General features: G+C 33.3%; 1 protein-coding gene across 1 annotated transcript; it reads left to right on the top strand.

The window, feature by feature from the left end:
• Positions 1 to 25,675, top strand: LOC127719172 (chitin synthase chs-2-like). The gene is made up of 16 exons (XM_052225195.1): positions 1 to 66; positions 1,319 to 1,438; positions 2,369 to 2,550; positions 3,462 to 3,942; positions 4,960 to 5,104; positions 5,486 to 5,912; positions 7,491 to 7,593; positions 8,132 to 8,301; positions 9,274 to 9,353; positions 10,756 to 10,864; positions 12,272 to 12,425; positions 13,706 to 13,916; positions 15,154 to 15,354; positions 17,034 to 17,428; positions 18,994 to 19,618; positions 22,874 to 25,675. The coding sequence occupies exons 1-16, from the start codon at positions 1 to 3 to the stop codon at positions 24,388 to 24,390; spliced, it is 4,986 nt and encodes a 1,661-aa protein (XP_052081155.1). The 3' UTR covers positions 24,391 to 25,675.
• The last annotated feature ends 807 nt before the right edge of the window (positions 25,676 to 26,482 follow it).

Raw genomic sequence — 26,482 nt, 5'->3', positions numbered from 1 at the left:
ATGGATTTGACTGTGTCGTCTGAAGCCTGCACTCCAGTACGTTTGAGGAAAATTTATGCTGGTCTTGTAAGTTGGAGAAACACTTCACATTTCCAAAATTTTAAATCTACCTAGATTAAATATTAATGAACAGTTGGCATGCTTTCATTCGCAATTAAGAATTTGTTTTACAATAATTTAATGTATTTACAGAGGTTTTGGATTACTTGGTGGTGATCATCATTGAAACCGTGTTTTATTGTTTGACATTATGATTATTTTATTTTCTTGCATGGATATTATGTACCAGCAGGAAAGAGATGGACACATACCATTATCGATGAAAACAAACAGGAAAACCCTGCAACATTGCCACTGCTAGACTTTGGAAATGTTTTTGCTGTAATTTTAATGAGACTAACAACATTTTCAGCTTCTGTAAAATGTTTGTTTGTTTTGAGATTGTGACACAGTGATGACTGCTGTATATTTTGACCATGTTACCTATTATGTCTGTTTTGGTCACGCATCGTTGTCAATATATTGGAATGTGATGCGACTGTCATACAAGTGAGAGGTTAAGCGCTATAAAACCAGGTTCAATACACCATTTTCTACATTTGAAAATGCCTGTACCAAGTCAGGAATATGACAGTTGTTGTCCATTCGTTTAATGTGTTTTATCATTTGATTTTGCCATTTGATTAGGGACTTTCCGTTTTGAATTTTTCTCGGAGTTTAGTGTTTTTGTGATTTTACTTTTTTCTGTAATATTTCAAGGCGATAACAGAAAGGAATTGTCCAGTTGTCGCGTGTAAAACATGAAATATGCGATCTTTCTCTTCACAGATTTGTTTGATTTTTGTCATTTACGTTGTTCATTAAATTCTACAATTTTAAGGTCATAATTGGTGTACACGTAAAATAAACCATGTAGATATAGTCATGTAGTCCAATTGTTGTCGTAAGTTGATGTCTGTTTTATTTCTTTTCGTTTAAAGCTATTTTTTCTAATCAGAACAATGTTACTCTATGGTCGGGTTGTTGTCTCTTTGACACATTCCCCATTTCCATTCTCAAATTTATAATTCATTTTATGAACTGTTTGATTATTTTGGAATTGTTTTTGGCTACATTGAGTATTTAGGGGCTTTTTATAGAACCAAGTTTTGCTCATCATTATAAACCGTACGATGACTTGCAGTATACTTGTTCTTAGTTCAATGGTGGTGAGTGGTCTTTAAGTCAATCCTAAGCATATAATCTTATTCTTTTCAAAAATTACTTCTGTTATGTAAAACATCATTCAATTTGAATCTAACTTTTCATTTGATTTTAGGAAACTGCTCCAGACAAAGATATTGATGGTACATTAATCAATAGACATATAACACTACCAGAAATGCAGGAAGATCGTTATACTAGCACACAAACACTTATAACGAAAGACAAGAAAGAGGTACATGACTTAAATGTATAGTTTCCTTTACCATGTTACTATTTAGTTCCTTTTTTACTTTCTCTACTATTTAAATATATTACGGTATGGGTTTTTCTCATTGTTGAAGGCAGTACGGTTGCCTATGCCTATGATTGCCTACATCTTCTTCATTTGAACTTTGGTGAATTGTTAGCTATCATTTGCATTGTTTCATATTGGTTTTCTCATTTTGGAGGCCGTACGGTTGCCTATAATTGCTTACATCCACTTCATTTTAGCTTTTGTGGATGGTTGTCTTATTTGCAATGATACCACATCTCCTTATCTTTAAATTAATAGTACTAAAATTAATATTATCATAATAGTTAATTCATTTTCTTACTTCTTTTTATTTATTTTTTTAATTTATATCACACGTGACATATAAACAACCGAACAAAAATGAGAGCAAGTGCTGATAGGTAATTTCAATCCGGTTAAGAAGAAAAAAAAGACAGGTAACTTATTGACAAAGCACTACATATAACACTAGCGATTTAGAAACACAAACCCCGGGGAAAACCGGGATGAACAAGGATAAACTTATCCAGCTCCAATAGTAGAATCCGTCGTGTTGATCATGACACGATCAAATACGGTAATGTCTTAAAAAAACCCAAAGTAGGATGGAGTCGTGACTTATCCGTAAACATCTGTGACACGCCCGGCCAACCAAAGCATCAATATATAAACTATAGTTGAAAACCATCTTCGTATGGTTGTTCACTTCATCCGTCTCTCTTTGCATTATAAACTTTTATTTCTTCGTGAAATTAACTTATTTACTTTTTACCATTTCAAGAATTATTTGATATATAGTTATTTTTCTTCTGTTTAATTTGGTTGAAACATTATTAAGTAACTGTAAATACATTCGTACAATTTGACAATAGGATGTTTTTCATTTAGACCATGCCAAATGGTGTGATAAACCCAGCGTTTGACGGTACCATGGATACGGTAAACATCGACGGAAATACCTCTTGGAGCGACACCAGCAGTGACAACATGAAAGACGGAGGAGGATCAAGGGCATCAACTCTTACTAGAAATATTGAAGCTGCAGCCATTGAGGAAGAGCAGCAATCTCAGTTCGTAAATAAGTACAACACGTATCCTCCCAAATATGTCGAGTAAGTGTCAAATAATTTCTTCATAATTGTAAGTGAGATTTCTCCTTTTCAATTTAAAATTATATTTCGCTTTTTCTAAAAACTTTTTTAGGGTTGCAATTACTTTCTTCGGAAAATGTCTATACCAAGTCTGTTTTATGACAGTTGTTTCCGCTCGGTCCGTTAATTGATAACATTTAATTTTCTTAGTTTTTATGGGTCTTTTTATGAATTTACCTTGGAGTTCTGTATATCTGTTATACTTTTTTTACTGAAAGCACAATCATTACATCTATCAGTAATTAAGAATGGTGAAAATATCAAGATGGACATCGCTAAGGATCAGTTTTTTATAGATATACGACCGTATCAATAAAAATTATTTTTCACGGTATTCTAATTTTAAACTAAGATCAGCTTGATCTTGGTTACTTAGTCTTTTTGGTTTAATAGTATAATAGTTTGTATAGTGAGAGTAACAATAACGCGGATAACTAGAAGAACTTTGGGTTTTCTACTTTCAAAGTTGGTCATTTATATTTGATAAATTGGTTATATAGCTCTTCAACTGTTTTGGTTCTTATAGGCATCCTTGGCTTTCAAATATTAGGCTTTGTGCTTTCCTGATAAAGGCAAATCCAGAAAAGCGCTTCGGACGCATGAAATTTATAACGTGTTGTATTCTTTTTTTTTTTCAAAAAGTTTATTCATCTCCATTTCGTGAAAGATATGAATTTAAATATTGGTTCACGTAATCCAAAATGACTTCAAGTCAATAGAGAGGTTAAGCAAGCGGACGTGTGAAGGTACGTGTAGGTGTGACAGGAAAAATCCCCGGTTAGTTATGCGCATTACGTCATCAATTTTCATGTTGTTTAAAATTTTTTCAGACATAAAGATCCAGTTATAGACAGACCCGGGGTCAAAGTTCCATCCAATAATTCAAAGTGGGATGTTTTTCGGATTACACCTAGAGACGAAGACTCAGGCATAGATGATGATTACATCAGTATCTTTAGAAAAATTGTCAAAGTATTCACAAGCATATTTCTTTCCATTTTCATCATACTCATGACAATGCTCAGCAAAAGTACACTATTACTTATAACTTCTAACGTTTATAAAAATGTGACTTTAGATTGTGAAACTACTCGATCAAATGACGGCGTTGAAACTGTGACAAAATGTCGACGAGTTCCGCCTGACCTACCGCAAAAAGAAAAATATCAACTTTCACAAAATGTTGAAGTACGGTGGTTGTGGGCTTTGTTTATTGTCATAACGACACCATATCTGTTTACATTTTGTAAAACTTTATGGAGGATATGTTTCAAGAAGACACGACAGCCAACTCTTGCAGTTCTAGCAATAGTAAGTTATTTATTCTAATGCAACATCGTTTGTAACGTTTATTTTGATTTGATAACATCACCAATTTTCATAGCATAAATTCAATTGATGCTATGAAAACATACGCGCAAGCGCAGACGCGGTATGACAGATTTAAAGTGCATGATTTGACGTTGTTTTCTGTCAGTTTCATTAGAATGGAGAGTACAATACAGATATCTCCTAATGTACATAATTTGTTAATGTTAGAAGCATTTAAACCTTTTTTTATGATGATTGAAAACTGGAAAAGGTCGGGGAATTTACGAAACCTTTCACCAGTGTCGTACAGATCATAAAAAATTGTATTATCGTGTCTTTGCCAAAGAGTTGTCAGTTTGTCTTGGGCGTACATGTATGAGTATGAATACCTTTTTTGTATTGCCGACTGTCTTTTATCAAAGGTTTATAAGTGTCATAAAACCAAAAAAAAAAAAAAAAAAAAATAAAAAATAAACAAACAGACAAAAAGGAAACAAAACAATTCTGACCAATAAGTAATTTAATCAGGGACATTTCGTTTTGAATTTTCCTTGGAGTTTGGTATTTTTGTTATTTTTATTTTTTGAATTGTTTATTCTTATAGTGTTTTTTTCTTTATGAGTTGAATTTTCCTTTGAGTTCGGTATTTTTGTTATTTTACTTTCTATATTTAGATAGTTACATAATAATATCCATTTATCATTTTCATGTTCCTTATGTTGACACCTTATATTCCAGTTGAATCTGCATTTCTTGCGTTATATGTACTTCCAATGATTGATTGTCATATTTATTAAAAAAATAATTATTTTCAAATGATATATACATTGTAACCTTATAATTTCTTTTTTTTTCATTCTCAGGTTCTAGTTATTGAAACCTTATATTCTGTTTGAATCTGCATTTTTTCTGTTTTATGTGCTTCCAATGATTGATTGTCATGTTTATTAAAAAAATAATTATTCTCAAAATGATATTTACATTGTAAACTTATAATTTCAATTTGTTCATTCTCAGGTTCTAGTGGTTGAAACTTTACATTCTATTGGGATCTGCATTTTTGCGTTTTATGTGCTACCAACGATTGATTCAATACGGGGTCTGTTTCTATGCTTCGGTGTGGCCGTCGTTCCATCGTTACTGAAACTATTTGATTGTCAGGGTGAAAAAGGACGTAAGTTCTATATCGTATTGGCGGACATAGTCGCACTTATATTTCAAATATCGGTTTTGACACTGTGGCCGGTAATTAGCATACTTCGTGGTGAAAAGACAGCTGAAAGCTGGGGGATTTTATTGTCTATGATTCTTATTTCGCTCGGATGGTGGGAGAATTACGTCAACAAATATACAAAGCTGGGAAAGCTTGGTGACAAGTTGAAGGAACTGAAGAAAAATATTCGAAGAATGAGAACGAAAATTTACGCTGTTGTTAGTGCGTGGAAAATTATTCTAACATTATTGCTGATGACTGCTCTCATGAGTACGTTCAAATCTTCTTGTCTTTCAGTTTTATATTTTCATGGAACTAACAATGCCACAGACTGCCCACATATGGTGTATCCATTATATGTTGCTAACGTTCAAGGAACAAATTATTACAACGATCCATTTTGGACCGCCATTTTACAGATTTTTGCTTGCCTTTTGTGTTACACTCTTTCAAAAACCGCGTGTAAAATAATGCTGCAAGTTGCTAGCTTTTCGTTACCGTTAATGCTGGTTGCGCCAATAATGGCAGGTGTTTTCATGAGTGATTGTGAATCTTGGAAATCCGGGGGTCAAACGAATTCCATAATGCCAGAATATTTACAGTGGACATGCGATCTACATGGAATTTCATATGATTTCCTGGAGAAGTTGATTTCAGTTTATTTTCTTCCGGTAGTTATCGGATGGTGGTTGTCCTTTATGTGGGTGACATTTCACATCTGGATTCCAAGAGTTGAAAGGCTTGTACAGACCGAGAGGTAAGAGTACTATGCATTAATTCTGATATGATTTGCATATTTGGGAATACATTTGTATGATTGGCCGAGAGAGCTTCTGGTCGTATCTCTTGACATTATTTATTTTTCGATAGACGAAGTTGACGGAACTACAGTTTGTAATCAATGTTAACAAGATGGCGGCGATGTTAAAAATATTTATTTTCACTTCGTGATCCTCGTTAAATTAAAAAATAAACACAAAACATTTATTAGAATGATGATAAGATATTTTTGTAGTTTAATTACATTCCTTTAAAAAGGCGTTTAATCCTATTAAAAAAATAAGGTTCTGATTTGTCCATTTACAAGATTGATAAATCATGCCGTTTTTTTTGATAATCAAAAGAGAGCTGAAAGATGCCAAGGAGACATTCAAACTAGTAAGTCGAATATAAAATGAAAATGAAACCTTCGTTCACTGTTACGCTTAATGAATTAGGCAAACAAACCTTCCTAAGATATGTGTTTCCATAAATAAAAAGAAAGCAACAAAGCATTATTCAGAAAAGTCTGAAACGGCAGAACGAACCGTGTTTATGGAGCGAGTAAAAGAGGCGAAGGATTCCAAAGGAACATTCAAACTCATACGTCAAAAATAAACTGACAACGTCATGGCTAAAAACTAAAAAGACAAACAGACAAACCACAGTACACAAAAAACAACATAGAAAACGAAAGACACGAGCCCCACCAAAAAAGGGGATGATCTCATGTGTTCCGAAGAAGTATCTTTTATGATCGTTTTCTGATAACCTGAATATAATAAAACTTGGGTTTTATTTATTTGGGTTTGTACTAACATTAGCAACAAGATGGGTGCCACATGTGGAGCAGGATCTGCTTACCCTTCCGGAGCACATGAGATCATCCCCAGTTTTTGGTGAAGTATGTGTTGCCTAGTCTTTATTTTTCTATGTTGTGTTTTGTGTACTACCGGTATTGTTTGTCTGTTTGTCTTTTTCTTTTTTAGCCATGGTGTTGTCAGTTTATTTCCGATTTATGAGTTTGAATGTCCCTCTTGTATCTTTCGCCCCTCTTTAAGCACTTTCCATTCAGTTCATTTATGGGACTGTGAAAGAGTAAAGAGAAGCCTTTTCTATATAATAGATGTTGTGGTGCTTTTTGCAGTTGTAGGTACATACAAAGCCAGATAGCTAAAAAATACACACACACATTTAAATATACACAAAGAGTATTATGATATTATCATTGATTTCTATCCTGATTGTATCATGTTACTTCGCTACCCAATGATGGCAAACTTTGGTTTTCTGTAGCAATGTTTTCCATCGCTATACCTTAAAACATTCATAATTCAAATTATGTATACACTACATCTCCGTTTTGTGTATACCTTTTTTTATAAAAAATATCAGATATTGTATACATTGTTCATGTATGTTTAATGTTGTTTTATCGTCAGGCTGTTTGTACAACTTTGTATTGTGGGGTATTCTTGGAGCAGTCATTAATGTTGTTTTATCGTTAGGCTGTTCGTACAACCTCTGCATTGTGGGGTATTCATTGAGAAATAATTAATGTTGTTTTTATCATCAGGCTGTTCGTACAACCTCTGTATTGTGGGGTATTCTTGGAGCAGTCATTGATGTTAAATAGGAGACGAGATGACAGGGATAGAGATTTTAGAGGATCTGGCAAGGTAAACAAATAATTATTTCCCTTATCCACTCCAAATATGGCACTCTTAGTGTTGCTCGCGGAAGAAAAAAAAAGACGTCATCTGGTTAAAACGTAAAAAATATTTTATTTAAGAATACAGATCAGAGTAAACAATTTAGCACCTCAATTATCATGCTCAACATATAGCACTCATGGTGTTGCTTATGAAAGAACAAGTTTAAGCTAGAATAAAACGTAGAAAATTCATTCAAATAAATTATTATTGCGATATTTGGAGTACAGACTTGATTCTTTATCTAAAGACCACAATTACACAATAATTCAATGCACAAAAAATACAGGTTAGAAATCAACGAGCTGCATTTATTCATGTTATAAGGTAAAACGAAAAAGCTAGCTCTAATGTTGTAATACAAAGTTTTGTAAGAACCAATTAATAATAGGCCATAGTTTAATACATATAGAAAAAAATTTAAATGATTCAACGTGCATGCATAAACTGATAAACAACGTTCAATCGTGTTACTAAGTAAAGAATAATTTTTCTTTTGTATCAGACAAAATTGAAGTTTATGCCGGACAGTCCCTTGGCTAAAACAGAGGCTGGATATTTTGACTATAACAGACCGTCTGTAAGGAAAAATCCAACACCAAGGATATATGTATGTGCAACTATGTGGCACGAGACTGAGAGGGAAATGAAACAGATTTTACAGTCTTTATTCAGGTGAGTTAACTAAAACACTTGCCACAGTAGTGCGTCTCATTGTCTATATTTATAAATACACATCAACGTCCAGAAAGAATGGGGATGTGAAATCGGACAAGATCGCTACAAGATTAATCTATTTTGAAGAAGGTCAAATCGACACAAGTCAAAAGATGCGAAAAATACTAAAGGGAAAAGTTAAATTCACAGGTCGAAGGATAACCGAAAAGTTCATCGAAAAAGTAGTAAAACAAACAAAGAGACAAACAACAGTACATATAAATAGATACAAATCTAAAGACTGATTACACGAACAAAACACGGGGAGGTCCTCAGGTGATCAGAAACGATTTAAACATTCTCACGATGACATAAGAAATCAAAGTATCGCATACGTTTTTGTATGTACACATAACTAAATACAACACTAAGGAAAACAAAAATCTAGAACATCAGTCATTTTTGCCTGTTTTAAGCTTTGTGTTTTACAAAATCTGCAATTAAACAGTCGACATGAAAACGAAATAGTATGAGATTAAAATATGGCAACTTGCCTTTGATACATAATTTTCTAGTTATATAACGTGAGTGTATTAATGTCTGGTTTGATATGCATAAAACCACTTAGTTAAGTGATCCAATCGCAGTACTAATTTGTCGTAGGACATGTAGAAAAATCCGTCCGTTCAAAACACATCTTAACTTTAGTAGTTTTATGCATATCAGCCCTCAATTATGGTGGAACCCAAATGTATCACTGAGTCTACACATTTGCTGACTAGGTACGTAAGGACCATTCATACAATATTCAGTGCTCTTGTGTGGTTGTATTACGTATTACAGTGTGTTTAAACTTTTTTATGAAGTGTATCCGACAAGAGTTTAAAAAGACACGGTTGTGCAAGCTAGGAAAACATTCATACATTTATATTAACTTTGCTAGACTATGGAAATTTAAGATAATGTTGATTTCTTTTAATTTTATTATAGACTGGACAATGATCAATGTGCAAGAAAGAATGCCCAGAAATTTTTCGATGTCGTAGATCCTGATTATTACGAATTCGAAGGTAAGGTATTTTCTATCGACTTTTCATGTAGCAGATCATTTTCGAGAAATAGAGGCGAAGTGATACCAAAGTGATATTCACACTCATAAGTAACTAACAAAGCCTTGATATATAATGCATTTTGTATCACAGAGTTTCACCGTTTATTTTTATATTCTTGCCTTATCCTGTTAATGTATACACATTACCTAATACACCACACTTAGATTTTTTTTTGTGTATGTAGTGTACCCAACAGAGTACTTTTATTTTTACATTCTTGTCTTATCCTGTTAATATATACACATTACTTAATACACGACACTCAGAATTCTTTTGTGTATGTAGCGAAAAAAGTAAAATCACAAAAATACTTAACTCCGAGGAAAATTCAAAACGGAAAGTCCCTAATCAAATGGGATAATCAAAGCTCAAACACATCAAACGAATCGATAATAACTGTTATATTCCTGACTTGGTACAGGCATTATCCTTATGTAGAACATGGTGGATTAAACCTGGTTTTATAGCTAGCTAAACCTCTCACTTGTATGACAGTCGCATCAAATTCCATTATATTGACAACGATGCGTGAACAAAACAAACAGACACAATAAGTAAAAATGTCAAAAATAGGGGTACAGCAGTCAACATTGTATTATCATCTTAATCACTATTAAAACAAACAAATGTAACAAAGAAGCCCACAGAGGCATACACCAAATTTAAAACCTCATTTTGATTTTTTATTATTCCATTTTATTTATATATGTAAAATCCACCCATAAAGGATTGAAAGATTTTAAGTACTGGGACCGAATCCTTACCCTGACAGACACATGATTAGATTAACATTAACTTTGACGCAGAATCGCGCGTTTGACGTCACATAGGTAGACATAAAATTGCGTACCCGACAGCGTACTTTTATTTTAATTATATTCTTGTCTTAATCTGTTAATGTATACACATTACCTAATATACAACACTCAGAATTCAACATTGTTATACTACAAATATTCAACATGCAGTTTATATCATTTAAATTAACAATAGTTGGTCGATCTACCCATGATCGTATAATTATGAATGTTTCTAAATGTGTGTATGTGTCGGGGAAATATTTCATTCATAACAAGGTTTTCATTGAAATTTCTTACTTTATAGCACATGATGACGCATTTGTTACTTTATAGCTATATTTTCTTTGATGACGCATTTGTTACTTTATAGCACATATTTTCGTTGATGACGCATTTGTTACTTTATAGCACATATTTTCTTTGATGACGCATTTGTTACTTTATAGCACATATTTTCTTTGATGACGCTTTTGTTACTTTATAGCACATATTTTCTTTGATGACGCTTTTGTTACTTTAAAGCACATATTTTCTTTGATGACGCTTTTGTTACTTTATAGCACATATTTTCTTTGATGACGCTTTTGAGCCACATGACGATGATGAGTACGAATACCATGTTAATAGCTTTGTAAAACAATTCATGCGTGTACTGGATGATGCAGCAAGGTAAGCAGACAAAAGAAAAATAACAAAAATGCTAACCTCCAAGGAAAATGTAAAGTCCTTTTTGTCGCCGTCAATTTTTCATTTGCTATGCGTCGCCATTAAAACTTCATTTGCAACCATCAAATCGACAATTGACGGTGGCAACTCTTTAAGTACAGTACTATTATTCCTTAATTTTAATCCTGCTATCGACGATACTGTAAAAAGTAAAATCACAAAAATACTGAACTCCAAGGAATATTTAAAATGGAAAGTACTTTATCAAATGGCAAAATCAATAGCTCAAACACATCAAACTAATAGAAAACAACTGTCATTTTTGTCATTCGTGACTTGGTAAATGCATTTCCTCATGTAAATAATGGTGGATTAATCCTGGATTTATAGCTAGCTAAACCTCTCACTTGTATGACAATCGCATATAATCCCATTATATTGAAAAAAATGTGTTAGCAAAACAAACAGACACAATAGGTAAAATTGTCAACAATTGTTGAACTGCAGTCAACAATTGTTGAACTGCAGTCAACATCGTGTTGTAATCTTAATTACTATAAAAACAAATTACTATACTCTTTTAAGCAGCGACATTTTACATGGATGGATATTATATCGGTTATTTAAGTTTTTCTATCAAAACACATGCTGTAATTGCTGAACTTGGACACTTTTCATTTTTCTAAGATATTCCGTTGGTCCCCATTCAGTAGAATACTTACGTTTTATTTGAAGTCAATTCTGACCCGGTTTATTCATTTGAAAGAAACTTTCATATTTACACAGACATACAAAATCATTGCACACTCTGACAAACGTAACTCAGGTACCAGTTACCCGCCACATTGAAACAGTTTAATTCGTAGCTACATTCATTGTAATTAGAAAAATCTTAAAAAAGTGAAGAACTTTTTTTCAGGTCTTACGGTAACAAGGTTTCAGATCCCAAACGCCATTTTATCATACCATTTCATTGCTGGTTATAGCCTCTGAAATTTAATTATACTGCATCTATTATTTTCAAATCTCTCAAATCCTATATTATTTGTATAAACAAAATATGCATTGAATCTTATGCATTCGGGTTAAAATATTTTCAAAAGTGTCATGACTGGTTAAACGTCATAACCAATTGAAATTCAACCGTTTTTTTTTTAATTTATTTTTTGGGGTCAGAACAATAACAATACCCATAGTCCTCTAGATTCTAAAACGGACTATTTTCATCGGAAGCGTAACAACGAATTAGAGTGTTCACCAATTTTGACTAATAGATAGATCAATATATTATCCATTCTATTAATAATGAGTTTATTTGCAATCTGCTACAATAGACATGCGCCAATATATTTTAGATATGAAAATACTGAAACGAAAAAATAAGTTTGATTTTGCTTTTTTCTTCATCAGCAAAGTGCACAATGTAAACATAAAGCTTCCGCCTCCTACAAAATACCCGACACCTTATGGCGGCAGATTGGAATGGACTTTACCTGGAAATAATAAACTTAGTGCTCACCTCAAAGATAAGGTGAAAGTACGACACAAAAAAAGATGGAGCCAGGTATGTTTCAACTTGTCACGTGACTTACTTTATTCCCTGAGGGTATCACCAGGCTGAGCCCAGTAGTCAGCACTTCTGTGTTGACATGAATTATCATTTATATAGTCATAATCATAAATTAACTGTTTGCAAAACTTTGAATTTTCGAAATACTAAGGTTTTTCTACCTCAGGAATAGATTACCTTGGCTATATAAAAATGCTATATTTGGCGAAACTTTTAGGACTTTTTGGTCTTCAATGCTCTTCAACTTCGTGCTTTATTTGGTCTTTTTAACTTTTTTTGATTCGAGCGTCTCTGATGAGTCTTTTGTAGACAAAACGCGCGTATGGTGCAAATACAAATTTTCATTCCTGGTATCTATGAAGAGTTTATTTATAAACGACCAGAATTGACGCTACAATAATTTTACGGTAACCTTCAAAAATTTGTTGATAAATACGATATGTTTGTGTGTCAACTTACTAGTAACTATTCGCAGTCGTATATCTTGAAATACCAGAATGTTCCCGCCTAATTTGTAATTTAACCGAAAAAAGTAAAATAACTAAAATACCGAACTCCACTGGAAATTCAAACCGGAAAGTCCATGGCAAAATCTTAAGCTCAAACACATCAAAAGAATTGAAATCAACTGTCATATGATTGGGATTCATACATAGCAGGAAACGCTTATCATTTCTGAGGAAATCGGTCTCGTTCCTTTTAGAGTTCTACCGGTTCTTCTTTGTTTGTTGTCTTTATTTGATTTTTTGATCGATTTAAAAGATTTGTACATCGATTAACTACTGTTGTCTTACCTAACATAGCATTCTGAATTTTGTAAACTAAATGGTTCACCGTTTGCTTGTTTTCTCATATATATTATATCAAACAATATTCGAGATAAAATTCCTGACACTCAGCATGGCACTTATGCAAGATACAAGTAAAGTATTTAATATCAGACAACACGTTTCAATGAGGAGTGTTTAAGATATTTCTAATTGAACTATAGTCATTAAGTTCAAGAAATAAAATAACAAAAATACCGAACTCCAAGGAAAATTCAAAACAGAAAGCCCTTTATCAGATGCCAATATCAAAAGCTCAAACACACCAAACGAATGGGAAACAACTGTCATATTCCTAACAGGTTTTTCCGTATGTAGAAAATGGTGGATTAAACTCTCTTACCCTTCCTATGTCATGTATGTTACGTAAAGATTTTTCGATCTTTTTGTCTGTTTCTGCCTTTTTCGTTTTGGAAAACTGCTAAGACAATTTGTTATTTCTTTCAGGTCATGTACATGTACTATCTACTTGGCTTCAAGCTCTTGTCAGAACCTCTCGATTCAAAACGTAAACAGACACTTGCTGACAATACCTATATACTCGCTTTAGATGGAGATGTAGATTTCAAACCTTCAGCTGTTCAATTACTGGTAGACAGAATGAAGAAAAACGAAAAGGTGGGCGCGGCATGTGGGCGTATTCATCCTATTGGAACAGGTATGCTACATATTCAGTTTGTGTCTTAAAGAGAGATACTTTTAGAATGAATGATATGGATTATATATATAATTGGACTGTGATTTATTTAAGGTTTTCATGTTTATCGGTATTTTACGAATTTTTCTTTTGATCTTGTTGACTGATAATTTCCGTTCTCAGTGGAGTCGAGTGATTTGAAAATTATCACTAGAAACTAAAGGAACACGTGCCGTTGTCAAGGAAATTAACAACGTCTTCATAGGTAAAATAGCGATAAACAGATTATCATTGGTCATCTTAACTCGATTGCTTTTCTCACTTTCGCCGTACCGGCTCAAGCGAGGAAATCAATCTCGTTGAGATAACCAACGATAATCTATATATACTGCAACATGTCATTCTCCATGATTGTTTTCTTTTTTAGAATAGACTATTTTCATATTACCGACTTTTGACTCCGGATTATATAATTTGTCGACTGGTTACCTTGGACATCATGGTACCAGGTCAGGGAAGAGCAAGCTAAAGAAGTAAAACCAAGCTTTCAGTCTGTACAATTTTGGGAGAAAATTACCTGATTAATTTATTTTTTTTCACTACAAAATCATCGGAAAACAGTAAACTTTCCCCTCAAATTACACCGATTATATGTTTGATTTTACTTATTTTGGTTGCTCTTACTTGACCGAGTACCATGATGTCCAAGGTAACCAGTCGACAAATTATATAATCCAGAGTCAAAAGTCGGTTATATGAAAATAATCTATTGTGTCCTTAGAATTTTAAACGCTTGATGTATTCGTTGATATGACAAACATTATATGTAGATACTCTCTAAATTAAAAAACTAAGTCATAAATAGAAGACTTAATTCATTTGAACTAAGAATTTTGTCAACAGATTACCAAACCAATAAGGGATGGAAAATATTTCTTCTTTTAAGGACCAATGATATTGTACCAGACATTTAAATATGCTGTGATTAGTTCGTAGAATTTGAAACAAAAAGTTTTTGTTGATATGTTTCTTATAAAATGCAGTCACGTGATCGAAAACCCCCAATTTGTCTTTTTGCAAATATCAGATTTATTGAAGGTTTTCATAAATGGTTGTTTCAATTACTAATTTAGAAGTACTTTCGAGTCCCAAATTTTAAGTCCTGATCTTTTTTTAATATAAACTTATTTTAACTTTTTATTCAAAATAGCATTCTTAAACAGAAATAAATTAATTACAAACATATTTGTCGTTTAAGGACCAATGATATGGTACCAGAAATTTGAATATGCTGTTAGCCATTGGCTACAAAAGGCAACCGAACACATGATTGGCTGTGTATTGTGCAGTCCCGGATGTTTCTCCCTGTTTAGAGCCTCAGCTTTAATGGATGACAATGTCATGAGGAAATACACATCTGTTTCTACAGAAGCAAGGCATTATGTTCAGTTTGATCAAGGTATAAAAATTTTTGGAAAGAATTTAAAGTGATTCGTCAAAATCAGATTTTTTATCGCCATAAAGAAAATGTACATTATATCGTCATGCACCAGAAATAACCGTTAACGTCATTTGGCATGATTATTCACCGTTATTCCTCATGAAGGTACATCCAATACGACCCCCGTTCATTGATATTTCAGTTCTTTCTTTTGTATATCAACTTACAATAATTAACGCCATGGTGTTGCCAGTTTATTTTAAACTTATGAGTTTGAATGTGCCTTTGGTATCCTCCGCCTCTCTTTTATAACGATTAACGCCATGGCGTTGTCAGTGTATTTTCAACTCATGACTTCGAATGTCCCTTTGGTATCCTTCGCCTCTCTTTTTTAATACTATCTCATGGAAGTTCGTCATTATTTATTTAAATCTTGTAGTTCGTTTTCATGATGAGAACTTATTAGATAGTGCTTTACTAGTGTTCAAAACTCGTACAGTTAGTGTGAAACCAAACTTACTTTCCGGACAAATATTCAAAATTAAGCAAACGATTTGTCCCTAATAAATAATTAGATGCTCTACATGTTGTCTCTACAACACAATAATTCACGTGACTCGGTGTGATATCTGTCTGTCAACTGCATGTATTTTCTAGATTTACATTCACCCGGAACACTGAAAACACAAAAGGATTGAAACCACGCATGTATGGAATTTTGTGCGACTGTCATACAAGTGAGAGGTTTAGCTAGCTATCAAACCAGGTTTAATCCACCATTTTCTACATAAGAAAAATGCATGTACCAAGTCAGGCATATGACAGTTGTTATTCATCCATTAGCTAGCTATCAAACCAGGTTTAATCCACCATTTTCTACATAAGAAAAATGCATGTACCAAGTCAGGCATATGACAGTTGTTATTCATCCATTTGACGTGTTTGAGCTTATGATTTTGTCATTTTATGAGAATGCAATGTTTTTACTGTTGTTCCTTTGTTATCCTCTTATAGTTGATGTGTTTCCCTCGGTTTTGCTTTGTAACCCGGATTTGTTTTCTCTCAATCAACTGATGACTTTTGAACACCGGTATACTACTGTTGCTTTTATTTACATCTTGCCGTGGATAAGGCATTCACACGCATCAACCGCATTAAAGTTAATATAAAAAGAGGGACGAAAGATACCAGAGGGACAGTCAAACTCATAGATCGCAAACAAACTGACAACGTCATGTCCAAAAATAAAAAGACAAACAGACAAATAAAAGTACAGATGACACAACATAGAAAACTAAAGACTAAGCAACACGAACCCCACCAAAAACTGGGGGTGATCTTCTTAATATGTAACTTGCATTATTATATATTTCTAAATTAAAGAATATCTCCCTGTTGCAAAACATTGATTCCTTGTCCGAATTTGATTTTACTTTAGATCTGCTCTTCAACATTTGTATTATATTTAGAATATTCCAACATGTTGGTCTCGAGCATAACCTGTTATAAAGGTCATATCTTTTAAGCGAAAACCTGATGTGGCAGGTAACGATCTTCTTTTCCAGCTGTAGTAATAGCTATGCATTTTGATCCTTAAATCAAAGGTCATCTCTCTTGTAAGTTCAGTTTTCTATTGTCTAAAGGATGACCTTTATACACAGGTTTGACTGTAATATCGAACTATTTTTTCATTTAAGGTGAAGATCGTTGGTTGTGTACTTTGTTGTTACAACAAGGATATAGAGTGGAATATTCAGCCGCGGCTGATGCTTTAACCTATGCCCCGGAAGGATTTGACGAATTTTACAATCAAAGACGAAGATGGTCTCCATCTACAATGGCTAACATACTGGATCTTTTGGGCGATTGGAAAAATGTAATGAGGCTGAATGAAAACATTTCCGGTCTATATATAGCCTATCAAATGCTGCTATTCCTGTCGTCAATGGTTACACCTGGAACTATTTTTCTATTGGTTGTTGGTGCACTCAACTCAGCATTCGGGATAGAATTGATAACATCACTGTGTCTAAACTTAGTTCCATTGCTTTTGTTTCTAATTTTTTGTTTCACAGTCCAAAGTAAATGGCAGGTAAGAAGATTGATCCATTTAATTCACCGCTTCAGAATCTAATGCATTCTGGGTAATTTTTTCAAAAGTGTACACCAAATCGTCGTGATCGGTTAAAATTTTTTTAAACAATCGATATCCAACTAGTGATGTGACGTTATTTTCATTTTGGGGTACGAGCAATAACATGAGTGTTTTAGATTCTGAAACGGCCAATTATAAAAAGATTTTTTACAACTGGCAAGTTTCTTATACAGTAATGTATACTTATTGACTGGATATAAGTGGAATAGTAAGTTTATTGTCTCCAAAGGTGCAACTATTGCCCTGAGGCGTAGGAGAGGGCGATAGTTATATCCGAGGGCACAATGAACTTACTATTCCACTAATATCCAGTCAGTAAGTGTTTTTATTATATATCGAAAAATACAACAGACAATAAATAGCGGGGATTAATCAACTATCGTAATATTTAAAGCAGAAACTCAACTATACTGTGTTTAACGTTTACTTCATACATATTCTAAATTGCTTAGGCTACGTCCTGCACTGACGTCAACCCTAGATACATTAGATAAAACTCGACGTCGTAACTCCCGCGGTATTTTCAAAATCCTCCAATCCCGTAGCTACATTTGAAAAACAATGACGCTTGCGGTCAAATAGTTTCATCGAGGTCAAATAGATGGATACTATTGACCAGTCAAAGAGTTTAATACTTGCAATTTGAAAATATAGTCAAAATATTGTGTACTTATTGTATTTAGAAAATGATAACTAATATATAATATTATATGAGTTTCAAAATGCCTGACTTTGATTGGTTAATACGAGAATTTCTCTATCCATGACTCAGCGGTAGACAATTGTTGGAATGTCACACTCTCGTGCACACCAATAAAAATCTATGATTTAGAGGACAATGACCTGAATTTACATCAATGATTTTTATAAAAATGCTCAAGTATAACTTTTTGGTATCAGACCTACTTCATTGATTGTTAAGGTATAAAAAAAACATCTTGCTTCACTTTAGTCTTTTCTAATACCTGTAACGTTGCTATTTCATTGTGTCAGTATTAAGGATGTCTAATGCATTCTGGGTAATTTTAATTTTTTTTTTCATCAAATCGTCGTGATTGGTGAAAAATGTATTAAACAATCGATATGCAACCAATGATTTGACGTTATTTTATTTTGGGACCATTAACATTGTTTTAACAGGGTTAAAGAGCAGATTGGTACTCCTCGAAATAGGATTGTCAACCTTGGCTTCGCCACGGTTGACAATGTTTCAGGGGGTAACAAAAATGCTCTATCACCCTCTCAGCTATATGTTATTTATATAATGTGTGTACCAAATTAATTGTGTATTAATAAGTATTCGAAAATTAAGAAAAGTAAAATAACAAATAATCCGAACTCAAATGAAAATTCAAAACGGAAAGTGCCTTATCAATTTGCACTTGTCATATTCCTCACTTGAAAAGGCATTGTCTTATGTAGAAAATGTTGCATTGCTAGCTAAACAATCATCTCCAAATATTTGTGTTCTTAGTATTTAGATATTCTTATTTTTGATACAGCTTCTTTTCGCTGGGATACTGTCTCTGATATATGCATTAGTTATGATGGTTGTTGTTGTTGGCCTCGGTTTAGAGATGAAACATGAAGGAATTTGTTCACCCACCACAATTTTCATGATATTTATCGTAGGAATATTCATCATATCTGCAATATTACATCCACAAGAATTTTACTGCTTGCTTCATGGAGCACTGTACTTCTTACTGATTCCAAGTATGTCTATGCTGTTGATGATTTACTCTATATGTAATTTGCATGTCGTATCGTGGGGTACCAGGGAAAATGCAATAGCAGCTCAGCCGGATAAACCAAAGACCAAAACGCAGGACAGTAAAATTGCATCGATTTTAAGTAAATTTGCAGATAACAAAAATGAGGAAACCAGCAGTTATGCCTTTTCCTTTGGGAATTTATTCAAGTGTTTGTGTTGTCCAAAGGAACCAGTTAATACAGCAGAGTCTAAATTTGCAGAAATACTTGCAACATTAGAACAACTTGAGCAGAAAATTGTTAAACAACAACAACCTAATGATGTCAACAAACCTGAAACAGAAAATAACATAGATACCGATGAGATGAAACGGAAACCTAGTGAAAAGAAAGAGATAGAAGCAGGTGTTAGATGTGAGTATAGTTGCATGTTGGGTAATATTTTCAAAAGCGTACACCAAAACGTTGTGATTGGTTTAAAAAATTGTAAACAATGGAAGTCCATCCAATGACGTAACGTTATTTTTATCCATAGTCCTTTAGATTCTGAAACGGCGAATTAGAATTGAATCAAAGAAACCTGAGCTGAGAACCAACCTCCAGTTGCGGGGTTTTCTCAATCAGTTGACGACACATTGATGGCCTTCGGCTGTTGTCTGCTCTATGGTCGGGTTGTTGTCTCTTTGACATATTCCCCGTTTCCATTCTCAATTTTATGTACAAATATCAATGTGTTAAAGATGGTTGCTACTTTCTTTCAAAATAACAAACTCTTTTAAAGACTGTTATAAATGTATAGAATATAAAAAAGGAACTAAAAAAAGTAGGAAAAAAAATGAGTTGTCCGTATGCTTGTTTTCAAAACATTTGTCATTAAAAATTTTGCGGGAAATGTTTCGCTTTCGATTTTTCATAGATTTTACAATATTTTGAACTAGTTTTTTTCATTCGTAAAACATTTAAAAAATAATAAGGATTTTATAAGATTTTCAAATATGGCTTTTTAAACTGTCTGCAATATAATTATGAAGGGAAAAGTAGGGGTAAGCGGGGAATATTTATAATTGCGACAGTGCATGGATAAAACCAGAAGATTCAGGATGAAAAGTGTGTCCTGCTTTTATTTTTAGTTTTTAGTTGTAATCTCTGTCCTGCCTTTTTATTTTTATTTTTCATTCTGTCCCGTCCTGCCTTTTTTTGAATAGTTAAACCTGATTTTTTTTTTACATTAATTGTCATCCTGCCTTTTTTCCTAAGTTGCTCATCCTGCCTTTTTTCCTAAGTTGCTCATCCTGCCTTAGTTTTTTTTTAATCAAAACTCCTGTCCTGCCTATTTTTTCAAATTTCATCCTAGCTGGCCTTGAGATTTTTCTGCTCTTTGGTCGGATTGTGTGTGTCTTTGAAATATTCGTAATTTTGTCTCTGGAAAAAAGGTTGTCTCATTGAAATTCAAATACGGCTCCTTATTTTAAAGCCTTAGAAAATGTGACAAATAATCAGTAACTGCATTGGTGTATTGTCAAAAAATTACAATTTTCCTACTGTTATCATGATTATGATTGAATTTAAAGCTTTGTAAATTTTCGCTTTTTTATTTTCCTTTCATTAGGAACGTATATACCGAAAAATGTACAGACAAGGGATATATAAATACGTAACCACGTCAGGATCTATATGAAATAAAAAGAATCCCACCTGCGCTGTCTCAATAATATTTTTACAGTGTGTTGTACTATTTTTGAGAATAAACTCATCATAGATTTTTGGACAAATTATATCAAAATTATAGAAAACTTCATCGGCTCTTACTCAAAATATGGACAATTTTATGTTAAGGGGGTCTTGAAATCTTTTGAGTTTCCAAAGTGCTAATTTTTAACCTTTTTCAGCTGGACCAAGTCACTACTTTACTTCAAAATTCATCATCCAAATTTTTTTACAGTGTAATTTCACCCTCCCCCTAACTTGCTATTTGAGGCATAAAACATGAAGAAATACATTTAGAAGAGGTGTAAACAAAAATTGGCAAGTAACACACTGTCCACATTAGGGACGATAACTGTGTTCCCGGACCATATGACCCGACTCCTAAGACATGTATCTTCAAACTTTCTAATCAACGTTTAAATATTTGTTCAAGAAGATAAACCAATTTAAGAAGTTCTTTTATTTGTAATTACTGTGTTTGTATACCCATCTTTATAAATCCTGTGTATAAAGGAATGTAAACACAAATGTATGCTAATGGGTTAGTTAAACGTCGGACATGATAAAGGACGTGGTGGTACTGACCTGAAAAGAATTTAAATTACAAAGCAATAAGCATGACTTTGTAAGATATTTTCATGACAGAGAAAAAAACGTACATGTATGATTCATGTCGTATGTCCAATTATTAGTGCATTTTTGATTTGCTGTACACCTAAGGGGATTCAATAAAATTTGTTATAGGTTGAGGATAGGGATTCAATACACATTATCGCTATTTTGTCCAACTGGGAAAAAAAACCCAGTCATTTGTACAACTTCCTGTTTGGGTCAAGTGATGTAAGAAAAAAGTCATCAATAATGAACATAGGGCGGAAAACGTGCAGAAAGTGAACATTTTGTACAGTTTATGATCCTATTTTTTGAACCCAAATGAAATTAAGAAAATTGCTTTGATTGAAGTGTTTACAGTGGTTTAAAAATAACACTTTGGAAATTTGTATGCACAGTATATTGTTTAAACAGGGAACCAGATAGCTTCAAGAGTTGTATAATTTAAGAACTTTTTCGGATTGGAATATTATATAAAAGAGGGGCGAAAAACACCAGAGGAACATTCAAACTCATCATTCAAAAATAAACTGACAACGCCATAGCAATAAAGGTGTATTAAGGTAATCACTAGCAACCAGTCGGTTAAAACATTGATCTTGTTTACTCAAGCAATGGTGATTTTAGCACAATCACTATGAGGCTGTAGATGGGGTTTACAGAATAGAGAACAACAGGCAAAACATGCAAAATAAAGAGCCAACAAAATAATGAATATAAAACAATAGGTTAAAAAAATTAAGAATAGAGATTAATGAAGTGCTAAATTATAAAGGAATAGAGAATAATGGAGTGCTAACTTATAATGGAATAGAGAATAATGGAGTGCTAAATTATAAAGGAATAGAGAATAATGGAGTGCTAAATTATAAAGGAATAGAGAATAATGGAGTGCTAAATTATAAACGAATAGAGAATAATGGAATGCTAAATTATAAAGGAATAGAGAATAACAGGCAAAATTTATAAAAGAGGGATATCAAACTCATAGATCGAAAATAAACTGACAACGCCATGGCTTAAAAAGAAAAACACAAACCGAGAAATAGTAGTACACAAGACACAACATACACAACTAAAGACTAAGCAACAAGAATCCAACCAAAAACTGGGGGTGATCTCAGGCGCTCCGGAGTAGTAAGCAGATCCTGATCCACATGTGGCAATTGTTATCCTTTGCATTGTTAACAGTTTGGTAAATAATATCATAGCGAAAAGTTGATGTGTAAGATCTGAACTTTGGTATCTATGTATTTCTTTAATTTTTAGGCGAAAAGGTCAATCTTTTCCTGAGTAAGTTTAGATAAATAAACGAAATAAATACATCATACTACATTATGTCTTTTTCAGACAATCCAATATTTCAACAAAAAGCGCTTCCCCATGAAGACGATACGCCATATTGGATTCACGATGCTGATATCGGTCATGGAAAAATTCGTTACATCAACAAAGAAGAGAAACACTTTTGGAAGGAGCTGATTCGTCAGTATTTATATCCTCTTCAATCCGATGCGCAGCAGCAGAAAAAAATGCAAACAGATTTGATACAATTAAGGAATAAAGCTAGCCTGATGTTCTTTATGTTAAATGCTTTATTTATCATCATCATCTTTAGTTTGCAGTATTCAAATGCTATCAGTGGTGCTGGCCTCACCATTCCTCTTCCTTGTAAAGATACTGCTGGAAAATATTTGAAACTTGAACCTATTTCTATGTTTTTCATGGCTGTGTTTGGGATTGCGCTTCTGATTCAGTTTATATCGATGATATTTCACCGTCTCGGTACATTTTTGCATATAATGGCGTCGACGGAAGTCAACTGTATGAGGCCGAATCAGAACGAGGTTACATCAATGGACATAACAAGCAAAGTGCAACTCGTTAAGGAAATGCAAAGGTTTGAGGATGACGAAGATGCCCGTTCGATTTCAACGATAGGTAGCGATGGTGAAGAAGATAGCAGTGTGACAATGGACGATTCACCGAAAGTGAGACGAAGGAAAACCCTTAGAAAAATTTTGAAGAACAAACGCCGGGACACGCCTCACACTGGAAATCTAGGTGGAAAATTTTTGAAAAATTTCCTTGATTTAGCCAAAGATCTGGAAAAGGAAGGCAGTCAGAAAGACGCTTCCGTAAAGGAAGGTAAAGGTCGCAAAGGTAGCAGAGGAAGCGGGAAGCGAAGTAAAAAAGCACTGAAAGCGATTGAACTATTGGAACATAGTAAAGAAAATAAAGAAAGTATTCTAACAAAGGCGGAAGCCATTAAAGACAAATGGCAAAGACTTGCTAAATCAACTCGACCAGAAAGTTCTGGTTCAGGAGACAAATGGGGATCTCTTCTCAGATCCGTTATTGGTCAATCGCGAACGAGTCTCAATACGATATCGGAAGATGATAAACGGAGTTCATGGTTCCAAAGTATAGGGAAAAAAATGAGAAGGACAAATAGCGAATTTTCGTTACCTGACATTGGGTCTTGGTCGAATAGAAATAGCTATGCTGAACCAATCTTAAATATAATCAGTGACGAATTAGAACCGGGTGATATGGAAATAGGTGCTACGTCAAAAAATATCCCAGCATCCAAATCTGCCGGAAATTGTAAAAATGAAACAAGGGCCATAATTGAACGTATAACCGAGCAGAAAAATGAAAACATATACGATACGGCAGATTTTATCCCATCTGAAGTGAATAGTGACAGTGAATCAGACTCAGACATTTCTGTAATGAAGAGTGATTCAACTTCTAAATCAGACTCTTCACAACCCCAAAAGTCAATACAATTACAAGATATTGAACTTAAGTCTTCTGAAAACAATGATATTGGTAAACTTCAAAAAGGTGATACACAATTATAATATTAAGACTTGTATAACAATCTGAATTTTTCTATGCGTAGAATCCAATTTTGCAATCGTATGTACTTGACTATTTCCGTTGTAATCGTATGTACTCGACTATTTCCGTAATAGAAAATATACGCCATTCATTTTTCGAAAACCTTGAATGTTGTTCTAATTATCTGATATTTCGCCAAACCCTTGATTAATATTTTTATCAGATTTCTTCCTTACAAATTTATTCTCTCATTGTTTTAAATTGAAAGTCTTCTTTTGATTAAGAAATATAGTATAAAGAACGGAACAATACATCTTTGTACACCAATCTGGTTCCTATAATTTAACTCTAGTGTTGTTATTGTTAAAGGAAACCAGGAAAATTTAAATTACAATTAGGACATAAGGGAAAGGTGTGCATAATAAAAAAATGATTTCTAAATTAAGTTTGATTCATAGCCGGGTATAGCCATTTTAAAGGGTTTGAAGATTTGTTTACGCAATGTTTATTGATAGTCTTTCATTGGTAGTTTAAATGCATGTAATAATGTTGTGTTGATAAAAGGTAACACTAGTGTATATTAGGATGTAAAATTAATTATTCAATGTTTAGGATTAGTTATTTTGATATATCCAGCTGCACTGTGCTTTTAATCATGGCGAGCTATTTCCAAATTGATTTACATGCTTGTAACATGGAATCAGGACAACTCGGACCAAAGACAACTTTGACCATTTTGCCAAAAATATCATTTTGACGACTTTTGGGTAAATTTATCTCGACCATATATTCATAAAATAAATTAAACAACAAATATCTTGACATGTCTAGCTAGATCACTGCATGAACATATAACAAGTTGATCAATTAGTCTCTGGAACATTTATGTATCGCCTTCATAATTGGTATGAGTTGGGTTTCAAACTGGTCCGAGTGGTCTTTTAGACCGGCCCAAATTGTCTTCAACATTGGTTCAAGTTGTCTTAAAGTTGGTCCGAGTAGTCTTAGTCCGACATGTATTAGGTCCGGGCTGTCAAGTATTCATGTAACAAATATAGTTTATTTTTTTATGCGTCCAAATTTCACATAAGAATCAAATTAATTTTTTTTATCCGTATTGTACTTAAAATAACAAATTTCAAAAATCAATATGACCCGCAGGCGGGTTAAAAAGAGGTGAAAATTTGAACACTTAACATCCAGTGATGGTTTTTATAGTAACTATATTCCAAATAAGTTCTCTTTATACGGACATAAGTGTTGAAAGTTATTGGCTGGTCCAATGCAATACGCAGCAGTTTCTTTTGCATAAATTATTAAAACAGTAGCACGAACCTTTCGTTTTCAAATGCCATAAAAGCATCTTTTAATAGATGCAGCTTTAACATATGTTTTAAATGATATTTTTTGTTATGCGTATTTATTATTTTGTTTATTAAAAGCAGTATGAAAAAGGCATTGGAAGTCCATCATCTTACAACATAATTCTTATTTTGAATTATATGAACTAAGATCTGTTTATCATGAGTTCCTTTTGATCGCAACTGGTTTAAAGTTATCACGTGATTTATCCGTTTTTTCAATCACGTGAATCAATGTTTGCAATCACATGCATACATATATTGCCTTAAAATTAGTTATAAAACACTTAATGGCAATCAATAAAGGATGTGACGAGTTGCAAAAAGAACGAAGTTGTTATCTGTGATTTTTACTTAGCGAATGAACTTTCAATGCTGAATTTAAACTGTGTGTATATATTAAAAAAAATTCTGTATTTCTGGTACTGTCTGTATGCATATCTCCATTTATGTATAAATGGCTCAGGATAAAAGTGATATTGTCTTCTGATATTGTTTAGATGATCGGACGTGTAAGTTAATAAATGCTAACATGAACCATGATTCTTTAATGAGTGTGTGGATTGTGGGGGGTGGGGTGGGGGTTGATGTGTACAGAATAGAATATAGAAATGAAGGACCAACCATCCATACCATCTTTAATAGTGGAAACCTTAGATACTATGTACACTATAAAATTATGTGGAAAAAGATCATGTATAGAGAGATTGGGGAATCAATTGAATATGAATACATGTAATATGATATTTGT

The sequence above is a fragment of the Mytilus californianus genome, unplaced genomic scaffold (assembly GCF_021869535.1).
Source record: "Mytilus californianus isolate M0D057914Y unplaced genomic scaffold, xbMytCali1.0.p SCAF_10, whole genome shotgun sequence".
Taxonomy (NCBI): domain Eukaryota; kingdom Metazoa; phylum Mollusca; class Bivalvia; order Mytilida; family Mytilidae; genus Mytilus; species Mytilus californianus.
Note: the sequence above shows the minus strand (reverse complement) of the source record. Positions and strands in the feature narration are given on the sequence as shown.